Raw genomic sequence first — 22,026 nt, 5'->3', positions numbered from 1 at the left:
GTTCACCCCACGGAGGTGCCTCACTTGGTGCACCAGCCAGATTATTCTACGACATACATGTACTTCGAAATGATAAACACATACTGTTTTATGCATCACCTTAAAATATCTAAAGAATACAGGACACTTAGTCTCTATGAAAACCATGACATCTCATCTACATCACATTCAAAATCAGTTTTTCTTTGATCCCAGTGCTGGGCGCACTGAGTTAAACCTATCTGCCCTTCATTTAATAACAGCTCTCCCAAGTTCTAGAAGACTGATGTTCCAGCCACCTCTTCCAGGATCCATTTTCTTACTTCCTCGTGTAGTTTAGCAACCACTTACACATGAGGCCCTGTAGTCACACACCAAGTCCCACCTTCAGACCTGGAGGTCCTTTACAGGTGGGAAAGGGAAGCTTGGCAGAGAGGCAGCTCTCCCCAGCTCACCTGCAGGGAACGGCCTTGTCCCACACCAGGACACTTCAGCACAGCCACACACTTCCTCAAACGTCTACGCATCCCTCCACACGTGGGCAGCACCGTCCAGGCCACTCGCGTCCCTCGGCCTGGGTACCACCGATGTTCTCGACGGTTCTTCCCAACCTTGTTGGACAGAGCATTCATGAGCACGCTGTTGCTGCCCACCTCTCTCTCTCTCTCTCTCTCTCTCTCTCTCTCTCTCTCTCTCTTTCTCACACACACACATACACACACGCCCTGATGATATCAACACAACACCGCAGCTCCAGACGACAGCTTCCAGGCTCTCGTGCCCAAGGCAGACCGAGCTGGAGCTGCAGACTAGCCGTCTGCCTATACAGCTCAGCTTTCCTTTGCCATATCCAACCTCCACTTGTCAACTTCTCACTGTCATGGGGTTGTCTACAAGCGAAAAAGCTGGGAAACTCACTCCGAAAATACCGTCCCGGACTCACAACACACGTCGACAACTGACCTCGATTGTACTTCCACAATTCAGTTTTTGTTTCTTCAAGCTAAAATAAAATCCAGACCCCCCCAAGTTCAACCTATCACTTCCTGCGACTTCCACACCACCAACAGCCATAAACTTAGCACCACACACTGTCCTATCAACGAGATCACCCAGGAGGGACGCAAAAGGAACACGAAGAGCTACAAACAGCCCAGGGTAAAGGTGTCGCCTTCAGAACCATGTTAGCACACATTGGGACACAACGGATGGATTAGGCGCTGCTCCCCAGCCCGGCAGGGAGGGCACCTACTAGGCGTTTCCAAGCACAAGCACAAACTCACACAACTCGAGAGGGACACTGGCGCGGACAAGCCCTGACAAGGACGCGAGCTAGTGCCCCCTCCCTCCCCAGGGAGAGAAGCCCCTTGGAGAGTACGCAGTGTTCCCTTCTCCCAATCCCCGGGGAGCCACGCGCAGCAGAACCGGCCCCCAACACACAGTGGGGCGCGGCTGGGGCGCCCAGGCTTGGAGAAGGCGGAGCCATCCCGGCTAAGGTACGCTGGCCACAGAACAATGTAAAGTCGAACGCGCCGGACCCCGAAGTTGTCACGGGCTACCCAGGGCTCAGGCCGGCAGCCTCCGAGGGGCGGGGGTGGAGAAGTTTGGGCAACATTTGCTTTTCAAAAGTCGGGGGAAAGTTGCACCCCGGGCGGCCGCAGAACCGGATTCCAAGCCCCCCCAGGGGGTGACGCCAGGGCGGCGTTAGGGATGCAGCTCAGCACCCAGGTCCCTAACTCCTCCTCCTGCCCCACCGTCCCCGCGCACCGCCAAGGCGGTGTCCGCAGAGCGGTCAGCGCGCACGCGGAGCAGAGCAGGCTTGCCAGCCGAGCCCGTGTGCTCCCAGGAAGTCGCCGCCAAGTTCCCTGGAGGGGGTGGGGAGCGGCTGGGTAGGTGGGGGAAGCGGGGCAGAGACCCCAAGTCACAAGCGCACCGCCCCCAAGCCGAAAGCGCCCCCAACTTCGCCTCCCGGCCCGCGCGCCCCCCCTCCACTCCGCAACGCCGCGGCCGCGGTGGAACAGCGTTAAATTTAAATTTCCTGGCTCCGGCCACGAACGCTAACCCAATTAAAGCATGCGGTCAACACTGGGCATTTTCGGTACGAGCTTGGGCATCGCTTGGGTCAGCGGGGGGGGGGGTCCCAAGTGTGTGGGTGGGGGGGCGCTGTGGCCCTGGGCACCCCCAACAGCACCCACAACCCCCTCCAAACGCTCTCGAAAGCTCAGGCACCCACCCCTACTCCAAGCACCAGGCCGGCTCCCCCCGGCCAGGACGCCCCCCGGCCAGGCTCCACGCGCGCCACCCCACGCCGGCACACTTTGGGCTCCCGTCCGAGCAAGTCACTTGTGTCACTTCCCCGCGCGGCCCCCCGGCTCCCCCGTGGCCGTCCCTTCCCGTCCAGCCAAACTGGTGGTCGGCGGGGTGGCCGGCCCCGGGGCGGCGGGGCGGCGGGGTGGCCGGCCCCGGGGTCGCGGGCTGGGGGGGAGGGGAGTACCTCGTACAGCTCCTCGGAAGCCATGGTGGGCGGCGGGGTCGGGGCGCGGCGGCCGGCGGCCGACACTTTGTTCCAGCGGCGGGTGCCCGGCGTGGCCTGCGCTTCCTGCTCCGGCTCCGGGCGCTGGGCGCCGCCGTGCACCGACCAGCCTGCTCGCCCTGGGCGCCCGGTGCGGGCCGGCGGCGGCGGCGGGGCCGTGCGCACGAGCAGCTGCGCAACGCGCCCTGGGGCGCCCCGCGCTCACTCCCCGGCGGGCCGGCTGCGGCTCGGGCTCATCGCGCCCCGCCGCGCGCGGGGCCGGGCGGGCTGGGGCGGGATCCGCGCGCGGCTCCCCCTCTCCGGTGGAGTGCAAAAAAAGCTTCCTACTTGCGACCGAAGAAAAAAAAAAGCCTACTCCGGCTACTGAGCATGCCCAGTGCGGACGCCCGGCCCGGCAGACCGCGCGCCCGCGCTCCGGGTTTTCGGGCCGCCCCGCGCGGGGAGCCGGCCGGCAGGAAGGGGCGGGGCCGGGCCGCGAGGGGCGGAGCTCCAGGCGGCCCGAGCGCTCCCCCGCCCCCGCACGGCCCGGCCCCGAGCCCGGCTGCGGCGGCCCGCCTCGACGTGGGCGCTCGCTGCGGGCCGGGCCGCGGGGCCGCGGAGGAGTCGCGGGGCCGGGCTGCGCGGCCGTCCGCCGGCCCCCCAGGCGGAGTCCGGGACGCGTGCCCACGTGTGGAGCCCACCGCCCCGACGGCGGCGACCGCGCGGGCTCTTCCCGCCTGGAGGGTGCGGAAGCCCCACGGCCGACGGGGAAGGGGAAGGGCCGCCGGCCGCCCCGTCCCGTCCCGGCTCGGCGTGCCCAGGGCCCGCGGCGTGGCCAGGTGGAAGCCGCCGCCCTCCCACGTGCCGGCTGCCCCGGCGGCCGCCGCCAAGACCCGGAGCCGGAGCGCCCCCGGCGGGAGGGAGGCCGGCCGGGTGGGAGCGGGGCGCGGCGGAGGGCGGCGCGAGGGTGCGGCCGCTTCCCTCAGCCCGCAGCTTCCCTCCCGGCCCGGCGCCAGCGCACACCTCGGCCCCGGGGTCCCCCGGTGGGCGCGTCCGCCTCCTCTGAGGGGCCGCGGGCAGGACGCGCGGGAGCCCCGGCTGGCTGCCTGGGGAGACGAAGCCGACCGGGCGGGCACGCGGCCCGACGGCTGCTGGCGGCCCTGGCGGCGCGGGGGCCTCCCCTCGGGGTCCCAGCGGCCCGGGCAGCGGCAGCGCGGGCCTCGGAGCCGTCAGGGGCGTCGCGGCGGCGGTTCCCGCCCTCCTCACGCCTCAGGTGCAGCCGCGTCCTGGACCCCACAGTCAGGGCTGCTGCCCCCGCGCTTTGTCCTAAAACCCCAGTGGTTCCTAGTGTGCCTCGCTCCCCACCCGCCGACCCCTCAACGTCGAAACAGCCCCGACCCGAGCTGTTCGCACACCTGGCCACGATTCCCGCCCTCCCGACGCCCTGGTTCGGGGCAGCAGGACCTGAGGCTTAGGTCATCTTGCGTCAGAACGCCTGCCTGTCGCCAGGGTGTGGCTCCTTGCGCGCCCCCGCTGCCCTCCTGGACCCGCAAACTCCCAGCTCCGGCATCACGTAGACGCTGACACACACACACCCCACTCAGGGGGTTTTAAACCTTACTCTTTTTCACCGCATCTCTAGACACGCTTCTTCAGCCAGACCTCATCTTCACATTTTGCTTCAGGCTCCTGGCACGGGAGTGGAATTGGGAGCTCAGTGGCAGCGAGGCAGCTCAGGCATCCAAGTCTTGCGATCCTAAGCCTTGACGACCCAAACACTCAATCTTCACCTCGTCTATGAGGGGACCTTCTGAAAATGCATGGAAAACGCCCAAGACCAAAAACAACAACAACAACAACAACAAACCCACACACAGATTTCAACATTCTTTGCCCCCAAACTATCTTCTCTTCTAATCCCATTTTCTTTCTGAACTCCCCTCTTACTTGTCAAGCTCTGCCTCTTTCTCTGGCTGGACCAGCCCAGTCTCTGCCCCCTCTTCCAAGCAGCATCTCTCTCTCCCTCTTCTTTCCTTCACCTTTAGCGTTTGTTATATTTAGTGATTATCTCTGGGCACACCAATTGGAAGGCCAATTGTAAGCTTCCTGAAGGCAAAGACTAGGCACTTCATATTTCTGAGAATACGCAAAGCAGTTAGCGATTAGTGCACTCAGAAACTGTGAATATGTACTTGCAGGTGATGATTCCAAGTTGTTCAAGTAAACTATCAGAAAAAGCGGGTCTTCGATATAACGTTAAGAGACACATTTCACACTTACACCCCCATACAGCATTAGACTGATACATTAACATCTCTTCTTTTTCCCACAAACATCACCCTCATCACTACCAACTTTAAAATTTGCTGTACGAGTCCCAAAACGCTGCACCATGCGTTTACTGGTGCTGTGACACTAAAATATGGTTTCTGAGGGTCTCCAGGACCACCAGTGTTGCCAAAGAGAGTGGAGAAGAAGGTATCCACCATGACCACGTAACAGTTAGACTACATGACAGACATGCACACTCAGAGTGAGGTGGTTCTCCCCTAAAGGGGGAGGACAATCATCAGCCAGAGATAACTCAAAATAGTCAACCTACCCAAGCATCCAGTCCAGATGACCAAGCTTGTTCATGCTCTTGTCAACATGAGACCAGGGGGGAGCTCTGTGACAGAGCTGGTGCTAAGCCACTCTTTTCCAAGTTCCAATGGCTTCCTTCCACCAACAATTAGTTGACTCCTACTAGCAAAGGCGACAGGAACTAAGGAACCTAACTAGTCACTGGGAAGATGAGAAATTTTTCTCACTGTCCGCCTTGTTTCTCTCATCTTCTCTCCTTGTTGCTGATTCTCTAAAATACCTGGTGGTTAACTGAATGGCATTTGGCATATATTTGCATATATAACCTCAGTAGTTCAATTTGTCTTTTCAGATAAGCAAACTCTGGTTTCTTTCCTCACTTTTCTATATCAACATTGTTTTCCAGTGCTCATAACAGAAATAAATATGTCCAAGACCACTTAATGGCTTTGAATTTATATTGGTTTTTATGAAAGACTGATGTTTGGCAGTGGTTACCACGACCATGTATGTGGGAGCTCTGTGCGAAGTGTTTTTTCAGAGGCTTGAGAATGAAAGCCACATCCCCTAAATATATCAGAAAGACTATATCAAAAACACAGCCCAATAGCATACACCAATAACATACATACTCGCAAATCTTAGAAGATTAAAAAAGAAGCAGGAGTCAACAAGAGAGCAGGACTCCAATACACAACTACCAGTCAGTTTCAACTATTCCCTGACTAGAGACCAATATAAACTGAATTACTCCTTTTTCAATACAGAGTGCAGAAACAATGAGGGACAGTAACTACTTTCCCGAGTAAAGCCTTTGGATCGGCAGTCTCCACTAGTTCCCAATTTAGAGGGAAGGAGGACTGAAATCTGAACTGTGGGGTCTTCTCCTCAGAGTTAAACCCCTCACTTCATCCATTCTCCCAAGAATCTGCATTTTATCTACGTTTGAATCCTAGAGCTCCCTGGAGGAATGGGGACTCTGATTGGAAAGACAAAAGAAGTCAAAACCTGGCACCACTACTTCAAGTTCTATGACCCAGATGCTACTCTAGTTTGGCTACTTCCTCAAAATCCCAAAATTTGAATGTGGTTCTGTTTAAGACACAACGTACTAAGTGGCATTCTTGTTGCTTGGTGACTTCCCCTCTCCGTCACCTACTCAGGAGAAAAGAGAATTTAAACATGGAAAGCAAGATACCCAAACCAGGAACCAGTGATGAGATGAATTCAGATGCTAGGGATCCCCTTTGATCTTGGAGTCAAATTAGATGTTGGTTGCCTTTTCTGGCCAACCAATAACCTGTGCATGGTTTCAGCTGCTGCCTCCTTCCCTGCCCAGATAATCACTTTCTTCTTTCGCCTTACATCTTGGTCTCAAGCGTCATTTCTTTCTTTCACGAGGAAGCCAGTAGCCACCTGCCACATTGCTGCTTTCTGGCCAGGTATCACCATTTACTGAATCTCTGTGACATTAACTCTGAGGTTTCCTAATATTTGACTTCACTAATTTCCTCTTAGGCTTCAGACCCACGGCTGCCCCAAGCTCATCAATTTACAGTTAAGGATCGTTTTCTCTCTCAACTAATTTAACGTTTTCAATGGCAGCTCCTTTTTTATTTAGAATGGTGATTCTAACAAAAGATTCTTCTTCATATGTAATTGTGATAGTCCTTTTTTACTGAAGTAATTAATAAAGAATAATAGTTAATTTTCCAAATTTATAATTTTATACATTGCCTTTTTTTTTTTTTTTCTGGAAAAAGACTGAAACTCCTGAAGAACAAATAACAACAAGAGGCGTCCATGACATTTTGATTGACTTTAATGCCAGGGCACTAATTAACTCATCTGAATCTCTGAAAACACCAGCAAGCGTAACATTGCCTTGAAATGTTATGAGGGCTATTTAATATTTATCAGTCAATTCCAGTAATTTCTTTACCTTATGGTTGAGAGAGAGAAAACAAAATGAAGCAATGAACATAAGCCATTTTGGCTCGTAAGGATAGTAGGAATACCAGTCCCTCTAAAAGCAGGAAAACCAGACTTAGCTCAGAACCAGAGCAGGTGCATGTAAAATCTAAACCAAAAGAGTAAATGAGTTTGAAAGTCAAACTGAAACCAGACCAACATAAGGACACTCAAAATGGAGCTTGCTTTTTCTCCCCATCTCACTCTGCTGGAGCACAGGCTCTAAATTGTGGTCCCTAGAAAAGAAGCTAGAGCATCTGCTTGGAACTTGCTAGAAGTGCAAATTCTCCACCCACCCACCCACCTCCTGGAGCCCAGCAATCTGTTGAACAAGTCCACCAGGTGATTCTGATGCATACTAAATGGTTGAGAGCAAAATACTTATATAATTTTAATCAAGCTACAGGTTTCAATCCAAAATGTAGATTAAATTGTAGATCTTGATCAGCATGTTTAAAATGAGACAGAAAGAAAGGAATTGGAATGAGTGGACTTGGAAAAAGTATCAGAAGTGTACCAATCATTAATTAAATGACCATTAAGTGACCATTATATGGTGAGAAATTGTGTCTCCATTACAAATACATACATGTGTGATATGTGAATACATTATACATATATAGGCATATACACAGACACACATGCTATGGTATTCTAGGTCATAACATAAATTATTTTTTTTACATTTTGAGCTAGGTTGAAATTTTGGAAGTCAGTGTTCAGGGAGGTGGGTAACCAATCCCTGTGATGTTGGACTGTTGATGATGTATGTAACTAGTATTACTGAAGTGTCCTAAAACCAACTTCTCAATGATTTAGTGACCTCTTTTTTGTAGTACACAATATTTCTCCACAAATACTTTCAGAATTATACATATCTTAGAATGACGGTTTTTTAATTAAGGAATCTGTAGTATATGCTTTAGGCCTTATCTTTCCAAAGAAGTTTCCAAAAATGTTCCAAAGAAGTTTCCAAAGAAACAGCCCTAAGTAAGACTCACAGAATGAATGAAGTTTAATTTGGTCAGAAGCGATGTTTTTGTAAACACCAACAAGAAGCACGTGGCCCGTTCTGGGAACTGTTCTCAGCACTTTACAAATATTACTCTAATTCAGTAGCACCTAATAAAAATGCCCAGTGTTTACAAGGAACCCCAAGTAAGCACATCCATCATTTGGAACAGGCATTGTTGGCCTTGTTCTTAGTGAGAAGGGAAACTACAGTCCAGGTAACTCCAGGGACGGAGCTTTATATTACTAAATCGCAGTCATTCACTAAATATCAATCTGCCACCTACCGGGGCCAGACCCCGTGCGAATCAGTGTATACACAATCAGAATCTGCTAAGACAGAGAGGCATTACATCATCAGGGAGCAGGGTGTTCATTACCCACTAAGTAAGGAAAATGGCAAACAGCTGTAATCCAGATGACCCAGACATATTTCTTACCTGTGGCTTCCCCAGAGAGCATGCCCAGTGTCCTAGTGATACATAGCACCTACTTGGGCACCACCAAAGCAGGACACTTGAACAAATATTTTCAAATAATTGGTTATATCACACACACACACACACCACTACATAGTCATTATGGAAGAAATTAATATTTTACCTTTTACCCATTTTCGTTTTTACAGATAGCATTTTAAAATTTGAAATATGAGGGGCTGACATTGTGGCCCATTTAGTCAAGCCAATGCTTACAATGCCAGCATCCTACATGGGTTCCAGTTCATGCCCCAGTTGCTCCACTTCTGATCCAGCTCTTGCTAAACCACTTGGGAAGCAGGTAACCTGAGCTCTAGCTACCTATATAGCACACTAAGGTGAAGTCCCAGGCTGCTGGCTTTGACCTAGCTCAGCCGTAGTCAATGCAGCCATTTTGGGGAGTGAGCCAGCAGGTGGAAGATCTCTCAGTCTCTTCTTGCTCTGTAACTTGCCTTTAAATAAATGAATCTCTTAAAAATCAAAATATTAGTCTTTCAAAATACAACAAAGACTTGTGAACCCAACTCCGAAGCTTAAGAAGATTTCCTGTTTACGGCAAATGCTTGGCAAACTTTGAAAAACTTTATGAGAATTGGAAATCTGAGGTTGGGCATCTCTAATCCAAAAATCTGAAATCCAAAATGCCTTAAAAATCTGACTTTTGGAGCTCCAACATAATGTCACAGGTAGAAAATTCCACACCTGACTGATGTGGCAACTCGCAGTCAAAATGCAGGCACATTAAGATATTGTATAAAATTACCTTCAGCTTATGCATGTAATTACTAAATGAGACAGAAAAAAATTTTGTGTGTAGACATGATCCCATTTCCAAGACGTCACATGTGCAAACACCCCCAAATCCAAAAGAAACCCAATAAATGAAATGCTTTAGATTCTGAGCATTTTGGATAGCTGGTTCACTCCTCAACTGGCCACAATGGATAGAATCAGTGACACTGGAAGCCAGAAAAGCTCTCCTGCTCTCCTAGTTTCTGCATGGATGGCAGGGGCTCAGGCACTTGGACCATCTTCTAACCTTCCTAGCTGTATGAGTAAGGAGCTGGATTAGAAACGGAGTAGTGCGGACTCAGAATAACACTTAGATACTGAATGCTGCTGTTGTAGGCAGAAGCTTAGCTCATGACACCACTTCGTCAGCTCCTCTTTTAACTTGTCTGTAAGTATAAACTAGTGGTTATTCCATTTCTTGTGTTTTTCTTTTATTTTTTGAGAAATTAAGTTATCTGAGAGACAGAACTCCCATATGCTGGTTCACTACTCCAGATGCCCACCCAAGCAGAGCTGGACTGAGGCCAAAGCCAGCGTCTGGGACCTCAGTGCAGTTCCTTCATTCTAGTGGGAGGAACGCAGTTACTGCCCTCATTGAAGGGTTTGCATAAACAGGAAACGGGATGCAGGAGTCAAAGGCAGGCATCATTTCCAGGAATTCCCATGGGGGACATAGATGTCTCAATGCAAGTCATAGAGAGAGGGAGATACAGAGAGATATTTCCCATCGGCTGTTCACTCCTGAAATGGTCACACAGCTAAGTCCTCATCTGGGTCTCCCATGTGGGTGACAGGGGCCCAAGCACTTGGGTCATCTGCTGTTTTCTTGGCACATGAGTGGGGAGCTAGATCAGAAGCAGAACAGCTGGGATTTGAACCGGCACCCATTGCAGACAGTGGCTGTACTCACTGTGCCACACAGGTGTCTTAATGAGCATTTTAATCACCATACCAAATGCATTCCCCTACCTATAATGTGAATTGTAGTCCATGTTGCATTTTTGATGGGTTGGGCTGTGTCATTGGCTCTGGTGCTTCTTTCACGCATTGTCATTATTACGGGGCATGCGTTTTGAGCACTTTGTTTGCTTTCTGGTACTTTTCTATCCTCTCTTGTGTATTTTCTTTTTTACTTAAAAAAAAGATTTCTTTTTTATTTGAAGGGCAGAATTTACAGAGTCAGGAGGAGAGATACACAGAGAGACATCTTCCATTTGCTGGCTCATTCTCAAATGGCCACAGCAGCCAGAGCTGGGCCAGACTGAAGCCAAGAGCCAGGAGCTTCTTCTGGGTCTCCTACTTGGGTTCAGGGGCCCAAAGGCTTTATCCATCCTCTGTTGCCTTCCTGGGCCATAAGCAGAGAGCTGTGTCAGAAGTGAAGCATCTGGGACTCAGACCAGTGCCCCTGCAGGATGTTGGTTCTCACAAGGACAGGATTTTGTCTGTTGAGCCCTGCATGGAGTCCTGTTTTCTATGCGAGCCTAGAACGAGCTATTTACTTCGAAGATTCCAGATCCTTTCATGGAGTAATTCTCTTAGAAAGCACAGTATAGGTGCTAGATGTGCTTGTTGCCACTGCAGCACCTGTAGTTCGTGACTAGGACACACCCAAAGAAGCGAGCTACCACTGGCAGGATGAACTGGGTCAGAGGGTGGTGGAGATGGTTCCAGGCTGAGGAGAGCGCTTGTGTCAAGGCTCGGGTGTAGAATGGGAGCCTGAGTGCAGCTGTGAGGCTAGGAGGCAGGGAACAGAAAACGAGACATAAGCTGGAAAGAAGAGGCAGGTGAGTAGGGCAGGCCAGGGCAGTGTCCTGCGTCTCTTCTGAGCAACACACGTATCTTTCAGAAAGCTTGGCTCTTTGAAGAATGAATGGTTGGGACACAGCACCTGAGAAACTGCTGCACTAAATTTGATGAATGCTTAAAAACTATATAACATTAGTTCAAATAGAATTTGAATCTAGAACTCTGCGAAGGTTTTCAATGTGGTTGTCAGGGATTCTAGTGTTGGAATCATCATCTGCTACGTCTCAGGGTAGGCATTAGCAAGAAGGCAGACGAGAAGCCAAGAGGAAGCCACATGATTTTCCTAATCAACCACTGACAGCTGGTGGAACACCCTTCTCAGGTCCTTGTGCAACGTTAGAATCAGAGTTAGAGCTTAAAGAGGTATAATGTACGTCCTCATTTCCAACTTTTAGTCTGTCTTTGAGTGTCATTTCTTTCATAAAGCCTTCTGATGGGAAGATTTTAACTTATAGACTCACACTATTTAATAAAGGGTTATTCAGGCTTTCCATTTCTTCCCATGTCAATTTTCTTCATTTCACCTAAATTTGCAAAAAAAAAAAATTGTATAATTTTGGTAGCTATAGAATTGAGTAATGTTCAATTTTTGATTCTTGAAAGTATGTATGAGTTTTCTCCTTTTTCTTTATCAATTTAGTCACAAACGTATTTGTGTTTTAGTCTTTTGAAAATACCACCTTTGGACTACCTTGGTTTTTTACATTGTGAGGTTTGTTCTGTTTAATTTTGCTTCTAAGATCACTTCTTTTTTGGGGGGGGGGGTTATTTGAAGTTCTTCTAGAAAATTGGCCAAGATAATCTTTGCACATTGGCCTCAGTCTTGGTTATTCTTCATTACAGGCATTCTTAACCTGTACTGGGATGTGAGGAGAATCAAGATGGCAGGACAGGGTAAGGACAAGTTTGAACAGAGAAACATTAGCCAGTGTAAAGCAGACAGGGTACATTCCAGGGAAAAGGAGAGGACAGAACAACAGCAGAGGGACACCTGGAGACTGACAGACATGGGAAAGCAGCAGACACAATGGTGTGGTGCTGCAGTGACTAGTACCCAGCGACATTCAGCAAGCAGTGATATAAATTACATGGGCAGCCCAAACTCCACCAGCAACAAGGTGGGGAGGGGCATTCACCAGGATCCAAAGAGGTGAATATAGCCAAAGAATTGCTCATTCTGCTGGTCTGTTTGATTTGACCAGGAACAGAGACAGAGCAGCAGATCCTAGAAGCGCGGTTCAGGAACAGGAACAGGGTAGATTTCACAACCGAGTCTGCCCCTTAGAGCCAAATCTGGTACCATTTTGTCTAGAGAGAGAAAGGCTTTGGGACAGGACTGTGCATGCACTGAACTGGGAGTGAACTCTTTTCTGGCTGAGTGAACCGCAACAATGTGGCATCCTACAGGTTCCACCCAAGACAGGTCCAGGTAGCCCTCAGACCTGAGGGCCAGCAGATCAAGAACTATAGTAGTGGCATATCAGGTGTCATTTTGTGCAGTGTGTCAAAAGCTTTAATGTAGGAGGACAGTGTGACCCTAGAAGGTCAGCGAGCACAGGATTACAGTTGATTGAATAATATTTGCATGAGAACAACCGAATGGCTACCTTTTGTATACCTGATTGGATATCATTTGTATAAGAACAGTTGAGTGGACAGCATGTGTATGAGAACACTTGGTGGAATATACAAGACAAAAGGAGTTCCAAACAAAAGTATAGAAACAGTTGATGGGTTTTGTTGATAAGCTCAATACTTCCTCCCTTATCCCATAAGACCCTCAGTGTATTAAGTCTGATGCCACTAATAAACTTCGGCTTTGACCATCAGTCAGAGTCCACACGTGTTATTATCGGTTCTGTGCACCAGGTCCATCGCTGCGGGACAGCGACACTTTAAGACTGCAGTGACAACAGTGAGCTGCACATGAACTGAGCTGGGAGAGAACTCACTGATTTCAGTGCATTTCACCGGTCCCACAGGAAAATAATACCAACTATGGCATTGTATTGGTCAAAATAGGTCCATGAGGTCCTCAGATCTAAAGGCCAGCAGGTTCCGGCAGAAACAACACCACCAATTACCTAGGTATTTAGGACACCTGGTATCTCTCTAATCCTGGGACCTGCCCCAACTGGAAGTGGGAGAAAGGTTGTACAGACTACAGAGCAGTCTCAGCACAGTATCGCAGGAGGTGGAGAGTGGTAAGTCAGGGGCTGGGACTACGGAGACTATGGTGGAAGTCTGACATAAGAACCCAGACTTGGAACTCATTGGAGGGAGCGGCAAAAGTGACTGCAAAACAAAGAATCGTGTATCAACGACAGTAAGTAAAATCGCATTGGGTGGATGGGTGACACAGCTTAGAAACCTGCCCCAAGGAGAAGAATCTGCTGACCAGAAGTACAATGACCAAAAGCAAAAGAAACAGAGGCACAATGAATATTACTAAAGACTCCCTTGCAAAGGAGTAAAGGCCTTTACCAATCTCATAATTAACTGAGGAAGACATCAAGAAAATGGGGGATGTAGGATTCCAAATATTTGTTATAAAGCTTCTGATCAATAATGTGAAGCATGTAAAGGAAGAGTTCAAGGAATTTAGGGAATATGTCGCACAGGAAATGAATCAAACGAAAGCTGATCTGTCATAAATGAAGAACACAGTGGAGCAAATTAAAAGTGCAGAGGAGAGTCTCCAAAATAGAAAGAGGGAGGCAGAGGAAAGAATCTCAAAATTGGAAGGTATTTCCTGTCACCAGGGGAAAACAATCAAAAAGCTGGAAGCAGAGCTCGGTCAAGCTAAAAAATAGTATTCAAGAACTGAAAAACGCTATTAAAACACCAAATATAAGTTATGGGAGTCCCAGAAGGTGCAGAAAGAGAGACTGGGATTAAATGTGTATTTGATGAAATATTAAGGGAAATTTCCCTAATCTAGAGAAAGAATTGGGAAACAACATCCAGGAGGGGCACAGAATTCCCGACAGGGTTGACCAATGACAACATGATAATGACCATGACACATGATAATCAAGCTCTCTTCAACTGAACATAAGGAAAAGATCCTTAAATGTGCATGTGAAAAAAATCAATTGACATATAAAGGAATGCCATTTAAATTCACAGGAGGCTTCTCACAGGAAACTCTACTGGCAGGAAGAGAATGGAGTGACATAACGCAGATTCTAAAAGCAAAAAATTTGTTGGCCCAGAATAATGTACCCAGAAAAGTTTCCTTTGTCTTTGAAAATGAGATACAAATTTTCCACAGTAAAAAAAATTACAAGAATATGCCTCTTCCAAACCTGTCCTACAAAGGATACTTCAAGATGTTCTCTTGACAGAGAAGAGGGACAGCACCCACCAAAACCAAAGGCAAATGTGAAGAACATCCCAGTGAAATAACAACAGAAGACCAAATCAATTAACAACACCGTTCTTACTGAGACTGAACAGCAGCAAAATGAAGAGATGATAGAACGTTTTCTGATCTGGTGGGTGGCGACAGTCTTCATTTTCAGTAAGAACCTAATATCACCTAACTAGATTGAAATAACCCTCAACAAGTGTGTACTTTTGAAGTACCCTGCTCCCTAAAGTCTCTAAGCGTTTTAATGCAAAGTGAGGGTAGTAAATTTACTAGAGCTCCATCCATGCAGGGGTCTTGAACCCCAATTCCTATCAGCTTAGTCCTTTGTGGTTTTCACAATGACAACTAAGCCTCTTGGTTTCTCAGCCTTTCAGGCTTACTCTCCAGAGAAAAGCATATCAAAATTTGCACAAGTCTCCCAGCATGAGCTCAGCATTGTTCAAGATCTTATTAACTCTCCAGGGTTTTGCACTAGACACTTCAAAACTTTTTCTAGACTTTTCTGTTTATTCTTAGAAGGAACGCTAGTAGGACCGACTTAGCTGTGATTGGAACACAGTATAACCTTTATAAATAAACCTATAAAATGACTATCATCATACCCAGTGTACAGAGACATGCAGGTTAAGAATAAGGAATGTTACAAATACTGCTTGTTTTTCCAGTTAGAGTAGATGGTCTGAACTAGTCAAACACCACTCCCCAAGTGGTCACCGTAAACACTCATGGGGAAAATCCACTTGCGCCAAACATCTGTGACTACATCTCCCCCTGGTGTGTTGTGTTTTTGCCTTGGATTATTTCTTGAGATGCAACTTTTTTTTTTTTTTTTTTTTTTTTTTTTTTTTTGTGGAGATGCCGGGGAACGAAGAGATGCAACTTTCAAAGGATCTATTTAAAGATCTATTTAACTTGGAGCTGGCACAATGGCTCAAATGGCTAATCCTCAGTCTGTGGTGCCGCATCCCGTAAGGGAATCATGTCATCCCATAACTGATTCATGTCACAGCTGCTCCACTTCCCATCCAGCTCCCTGCTGGTGGCCTGGGAAAACAATAGAGGATGCCCCATTGCCTTGGGACTCTGCAGTTGTGCGGAAGACCTGCAAGAAGCTCCTGGTTCCTGGCTTTGGATTGGCTCAGCTCTGACCATTGCAATCATTTAGGGTATGAACTAGCAGATGGAAGATCTTTTTCTCTGTCCCATCTTGTCTGTAAATCTGTTTTTCCAATAAAAATAAGCAAATCTTTTAAAAATTCCATTTAGCTTAAATCTAACTGGAGAGTGCTCAGTCTGGGTGTTCATATACCCCAAGAGCTTATCACAAACTAGCCATCAGGTTAGTTTTTCCGAAGGGTGTAAGACCATTGTGAGCAATGAAAACTTATGTCTATGAATGAGTCTTAGCTTAATATTGTGACATAGAAGGATATGTAATCAGAAGCTGAGTTGAGGGCGTCAGTGTTATGTGACAGCGGAGAAAGCCACTGCTGATAATACTGGCATTGCATATGGGCATCAGTTTACATCTTAGCTGCTCCGCCTTCAATCCAGCTCTTTGCTAATGGCTTATGAAAAGCAGTGAGGATGGCCGGGTGCCTTTGCATCAAACTGAGAACATGTTGAGTTTCCATGCCAAGGGATGGGACAAAGCTAAAGCGTTGTATTTAAGGTGGGAGCGAGGGGTGGTAGATGAGCCTGGGAGTCATCTGGGAGAGCATCTCAGAAAAAAACGTGTGAACTGAGGCTTCATTGATGAACTGGCTTTTCTGAAAGCTCAGCTTATCTTTGAATGCTCCATCCGCACTGTGCCCATATTTTCCCCTCTTTACTGCCCATCTTTCAAACCATCTTTTGTTTGAAAGATAGTATTGTCTTTTCTTGTCAGGCTTCTTAGTTGCTGTGGGCTCTTTCCTCATGGTGTACGTCCAGATTTCTCACTCTGATTAGCTCGGTTTTACATACACTTTCTTGCAGACTGTAAATAAACAACCCTCCTATACTTAGCTGAGGCTTCATGTTTTTCTCTCTTCTTTGCCAACTCCCAGACTATCCCTCAAGGTAAAGCAAGCTTTCTCTAACCAATCCATGAACTGCCCCCTAACACACACACACACACACACACCCCAATGCCTTCAGCACTCAGCACTGAGCCCATCGACACTAAACAGTTATCTGAAATCAGCCCAAACTGTTTGTTCACGCCTGGGTGTGTTTTCTCCTTGGAGCATCACCCTTGTTCTCCTGTGCTTCACAGCATTGTTCTCTCATCTGAAGGCATCACCACCCTCAGCTCTCGAGAGGCGCTCCGGAAGGGTTCTTAGGCAACAGTGCTTTGAAGACAGGCATCAAAGCTCCAGCCATGTTGTGTGACTGCATTCCTACTCTAGATGCTGATGGAACATGTTCCATCTTGAGAATGGGAAGATGGACTGTCCAGCCGAGGTCAGCATGTGGATATAAAAACACCGTTTCTATCCTGAATGGGCTGAGTAGTTTTAACAAGAAGAAACAACAGATTTGCTTTGGAAACAATAAACTTGCTCTTGGCACTGGGGTAAAAGGAAACGCATTTGTTCAAGGAAAGCATTTGTGAAAGCCTTACAATTTCTCAAATGAAAGGCCAGTGAGACCTATTAGTTTAAGCGCCAGGATCAGCAAAGTTACCCCCAAAATCCAAAACCACAGGAAAAAAACCTAATGCCTAATGTATAAATAAGCATGACTGAACAAGTTAGGATATATCCTCATAATAAAATGTTAGATAGTTCTGAAAAATTATGTTTAAGGGAGTGGGCATGATGGCACAGCAAGTTAAATCACTGTTTGGGATGCCCACACCCGATGCTGGAGCGCCTGGGATCAAGCCCCACTTTGCTTTCAATCCATCCTCTTGCTAACACAGCTGGGAGGCAATGGAGCATGGCCCAGACAAATTCCTGTCACCCACAAGGGAGACCAGGATGGAGTTGTGGCCTCCTGGCTCCAGCCTGGCCCAGCTAGAACTATTGTGAGCTGTGGGAGGATGAACCAGCAAGATCTCGGCCCTCCATCCCATCTGTCACTTTGCCTTTCAAATAAAGAAATCTTTTAAATTGATGTTCATGAGTTTATATAGGATGAAAAACGCATGTTTTACTATTAAGACAGTCTCTCAACATAATGCATACTCTATATCTGGAAGCATACAGATAAGAACAATTCTAAAAGCTGGTGATATTACTTTTCAGTATGGAAGAAAACTGGGTGCTGGAAGCGGAATGTCAGACAAGCCTCTTGACATCATAGCTTCAACTACGTAAAAACATACACTGGAAAGTATCTGGAAGAACTGTGCTATGTCAGCAGTAATTTCCTTTGAAATTATCGGTATTTTCATTCTTTCTTATATTTCTACATTTTCCAGAGTATCCATGTACATTAGGGTATTTTGAAAAGAAGTTACATTTAAAAATAAATAGAAAAACAAAGCAAAAAGATTTGGAAGACTTATTTTCACAAAAATCTTTTAAAAATATACATTTTTAGTCCAGTTCCCCCATTTAGAGATAAAATGATACTTTGGGAGGATTTCAAGGAGTGTTTTATTAATGATAAAATACATTCAGTGCCTGTTCTTCAAAAGGCATATGGAAAATAGATTCTTCTTTCCAGCTACAGATTGAACAGGTTTTCATGTACAGACTAAGGCATGGTTAGTTCAGAATTCAGAGTTCGATTCTCATGCTGGATCTATGGCAATGAGCTACTTCGTCTTGAACAAGTAATTTAATTTCTGTTATTTAATGATTTAACAAATATTTTCTCAAATCCAAAATGAAGAGTTTGAACTATATTAGGATTTCTAGGTACTTCGGGTAACAGAGATTTTTCCACATTGTTCAAAGCTATTAGAGAGTGGCAGCATGTGGCATAGTAGGTAAAGTCACTGTCTTCAACAACGGCAGTTCAAGTCCCGGATGCTCCACTTCCTATTCCGTTTCTTGCTAATGGAATAGGAAAGCAGGAGATGGTTGAAGTGCTTGGGTCCCATACTCCCAAGAGAGTTTCCAACGAAGCTTCTGGCTCCAGGCTTCTGCCTAGATTGGCACTGGCTATTGCACCATTTGGAGGAGTGAACCAACAGATGGAAAATCTCTCTCTCTAACTCTGACATTCAAATAAATAAGTCTTTTTATAAAAAGCTATTGTGTGGGGCAGTGCTGTGGTTCAACTGGTTAATCCTCCACCTAGTGGTGCCAGCATCAAATAGAGGTACTGGTTTGTGTCCCAGCTACTCCACTGGCAACTCAGTTTTCTGCTAATGACCTGGAAAAGCAGCAGGGATGGCCTGAAGCCTTGGCTCTGCACCATGTGGGAGACCTGCAAGAAGCTCCTGGTTCCTGACTTTGGATTGACTCAGCTGTGGACTTTTGTGACCATTTGGGGAGTGAACCAGCTGATGGAAAGCCCTTTCTCTTTCTCTTGTTTTCTCTCTCCTTCGATATATAAATTTACCCATCAAATAAATAAAAAAATCTTACTTTAAAAGTTATTGTGGAAAGCAACATCAGTTTGACAACTTCTGCTTTGTCAAGAAAAGTTGTTGCAGCAAGCACAAATAAGCCACAAACACTATTCTCTACCAACATTGTTTCACAAAGCAAAGCACTTTTCATTCATTCCAAAATAAGCTACTGTTGCAAAAAATTAAGGCATTACTTTGTACTGTTTAGTTAAAATCATACAACACTCTTTTTCTCCTTTTCTGACAGACCTCTGCTTGACAGCTATCAACTCACATGAGAACCACCTCAATATTCCATTATATTTATGATTGTGCTATAACATAGTTTAAGTAATTTGAGCTCAGATTCTGTCATTTATTCCTGTCCACCAATTATGGATATAGTGAGGGCCTAAGCCAATCAGTAATGCTCATTAAAAGGGTTTAAACTACAGTGACACTTGTTTAGTTATCCAATAACTGTTTCACTTTTCAGCATGTACAGAAATTAACTAAATACGCTCACAATAAACTATGAACATCATAACAGGTTTTGAAATGCCCAAAGTAACACCATGCTATTATGAGGTTGAATTGAATTCACACAGCTGATTGGATTGGAATGCAAACAGTCTCAATTCTTAAACCCATCTTCTTTTCACCAAAATTAAGCCCTGGGGACACAGATCAATAATAAGTAACTCGATCAAATCAGTACTATCAGTCTTCAACAAAGAAAAGCTAGGTCTGAATGACTTCACTACTGAACTTTTTCCAGACCTTTAAGAATGGAAATCCATTCTTCTCAAACTTTTCTGAAGTGTGGAAAGTAAGGGGCTGCTTTTCACACGTGCTATCAGCACGCCCTGATACCAAAACAAGACAAGGGTACAACAACAACAACAACAAAACTACAGATCAATATCCCTGGTGGATGTACATGTGAAATTTCTCAACAAAATACTAGAAAACCAAATCCATTGCATCCAAAAGATTACACATAATGGCTGATTGAGATTCATCGCAGAGGTGTAGGGCTATTCAAAATATGCAAATTGATAAACCTGACACAACACAGCAATATTATAAAGGACAAAACCACATAACCATGCAACAGGTTCAGAACAGTCACTCGCTGAAGTTCAACATTTCTTCCTGTTGAAAAGCCTCTAAAAATCAGAAACTGAAGAGGAAAGTGCCTCAATAGAGTAAAGGCTGTGTATGCTAAACCCACTGCCTACTTCACAACGAATGGGTAAATGTTGAAATAATGTTAAGATCAGGAATGGGGGTTGGCACAATGGCTCAAATGGCTAATCCTTAGCCTGAACATGCCAGCATCCCATATGGGCACCAGTTTGTGTCCCGGCTGCTCCACTTCTCATCCAGCTCCCTGCTTGTGGCCTGGGAAAGCAGTGGAGGGTGGCCCAAAGCCTTAGGACCCTGTAACCATATGGGAGACTTGGACGAGGCTCCTAGTTAACCAGCAGATGAACGATCTCTGTCTTTCCTTCTCTCTGTAAATCTACTTTTCCAATAACAACAAATAAATAAATACAAACACAAACAACGTTTACTTTTTATTCATTATAAGATTTATCTATCATTCTTTGAAAAGCAGACTTACAGAAGGAAGGGAACACACACACACACACACAGAGTAAAATCTTCCATCTGCTGGTTCACTCTCCAAATGGCCACAATGGCTGGGGCTGAGCTGATCTGAAGCCAGGAGCCAGAAGCCTCTTCTAAATCTCCCAAGTGGGTACAGGGTCCCAAGGATTCCATTGTTTTCTCAGGTCAAAAGTGCCCATTGGCAAGAGCTGGGACTGGGGTTGGACCAAACTGATCCATGCTCTGGCACTTGCTGTTAAATACAAGACTGGGGGTGGACCATATCAGACTGGACCTCAGCAATCACTAGCACATATAACATCTTGGGCTGGGAGCAGGCCTAGCAGGGGAACTTTGGGGCCTCTCTTGCTGGGCCACTGCTTCCTCTGGTGAGTGTGAGAGCTGTGAGTGTATAGCAGCTCAGGCTGCTATACCTGCTGGCTTGTACAAGAGCCAGAATGGGTGAGGGCCAGCGGGGCTAGACTACAGCACCTGCTGCCATGTCAGGCTAGACCATAATATCTCTTGGCAGGCACAATATTTAGGGTTGGGAGCAGGCCTGGTAGGGGAGCTGTGGGCATTCTGTCATGCTGCAGTTCCTTCCAGTGAGCTGAGAACCACAGCTGGGGTGGATCAGGTTGGCCAAGGCAGCAACATCCATCCATATATGTATGGGTCAAATCTGGGGGCAGTTGGGCTTAGCTAAACTGCAGCACGTAGGAGTGCATGAGAGCCAGATGGAATGCAGGACCAGCCAGACTAGGCTGCAGCACATGCTGGTACGTGCAAAAACCATGGCTGGGTGTGGGCCTGGTGGGGGTTGTTGAAGGTCATCCTGACTGTGCCATGGCACCTGCTGGTGTGCTTGAACACTGCTTCTGTGGTGGTTGAGCTAGACTAGGATGCAGCACCCATCAGTTTAAGTGAGAGATGGAGCCGTGGGTGGAACTAATCAGTTGCATCTACTGGTATGTATGTTGGCCGGTGCACGTGATGGACCAAACCTCACCCTGCACATGACCCAGGTGAGGTTTCTTGGGGGAGTCCCCAACCGGGTGGCTGGACAAACATTGACCACAGGGAAAATCCCAATATATGTGGTCTGACCTTGGAGTATGCATATTGAGACTAGGCCTCCTTACGGTTGCTGATGCCTGTGCAGTCAACAGCATGCCCAGTTACACATGGGACACATGGCAGCCAGCTCATTTAGGCCAGCAGAGGATGTTGAGTGCCTCATCAAAGGTTGGAAAGCAGAGCAGTCTGGACCACTCTCTTGGCTCTGTGATGCACTAAAGTGGACTTGATCAGCCAGTAGATGTTGGAATAGCCTTCTCCACGTTGGAGGCTCTACGGTGTCATCAAAGACTGTGCTTCATTCCTGGGTGCTGATTTGGTTTGAGCAAGGAGTTGCCTTCTC

At 47.1% G+C, this 22,026-nt stretch overlaps 1 protein-coding gene across 6 annotated transcripts in view; it reads right to left on the bottom strand.

Moving 5' to 3' along the window:
- The window catches only part of CDYL (chromodomain Y like), a 159,663-nt gene that overhangs the window by 101,025 nt on the left and 36,612 nt on the right, over positions 1-22,026 (bottom strand). The window contains exon 1 of one of the 6 annotated variants that reach the window (XM_058668428.1): positions 2,474-2,809. The exons of the other annotated variants lie outside the window; for them this stretch is intronic. Within the exon in view, the coding sequence (XP_058524411.1) occupies positions 2,474-2,497 (24 nt within the window). The 5' untranslated portion in view covers positions 2,498-2,809. Of the gene's footprint in view, positions 1-2,473; positions 2,810-22,026 lie in introns of those variants that run through there. 6 annotated transcript variants of the gene reach the window in all.

The sequence above is a fragment of the Ochotona princeps genome, chromosome 1, assembly GCF_030435755.1.
Source record: "Ochotona princeps isolate mOchPri1 chromosome 1, mOchPri1.hap1, whole genome shotgun sequence".
Classification (NCBI taxonomy): domain Eukaryota; kingdom Metazoa; phylum Chordata; class Mammalia; order Lagomorpha; family Ochotonidae; genus Ochotona; species Ochotona princeps.
Note: the sequence above shows the minus strand (reverse complement) of the source record. Positions and strands in the feature narration are given on the sequence as shown.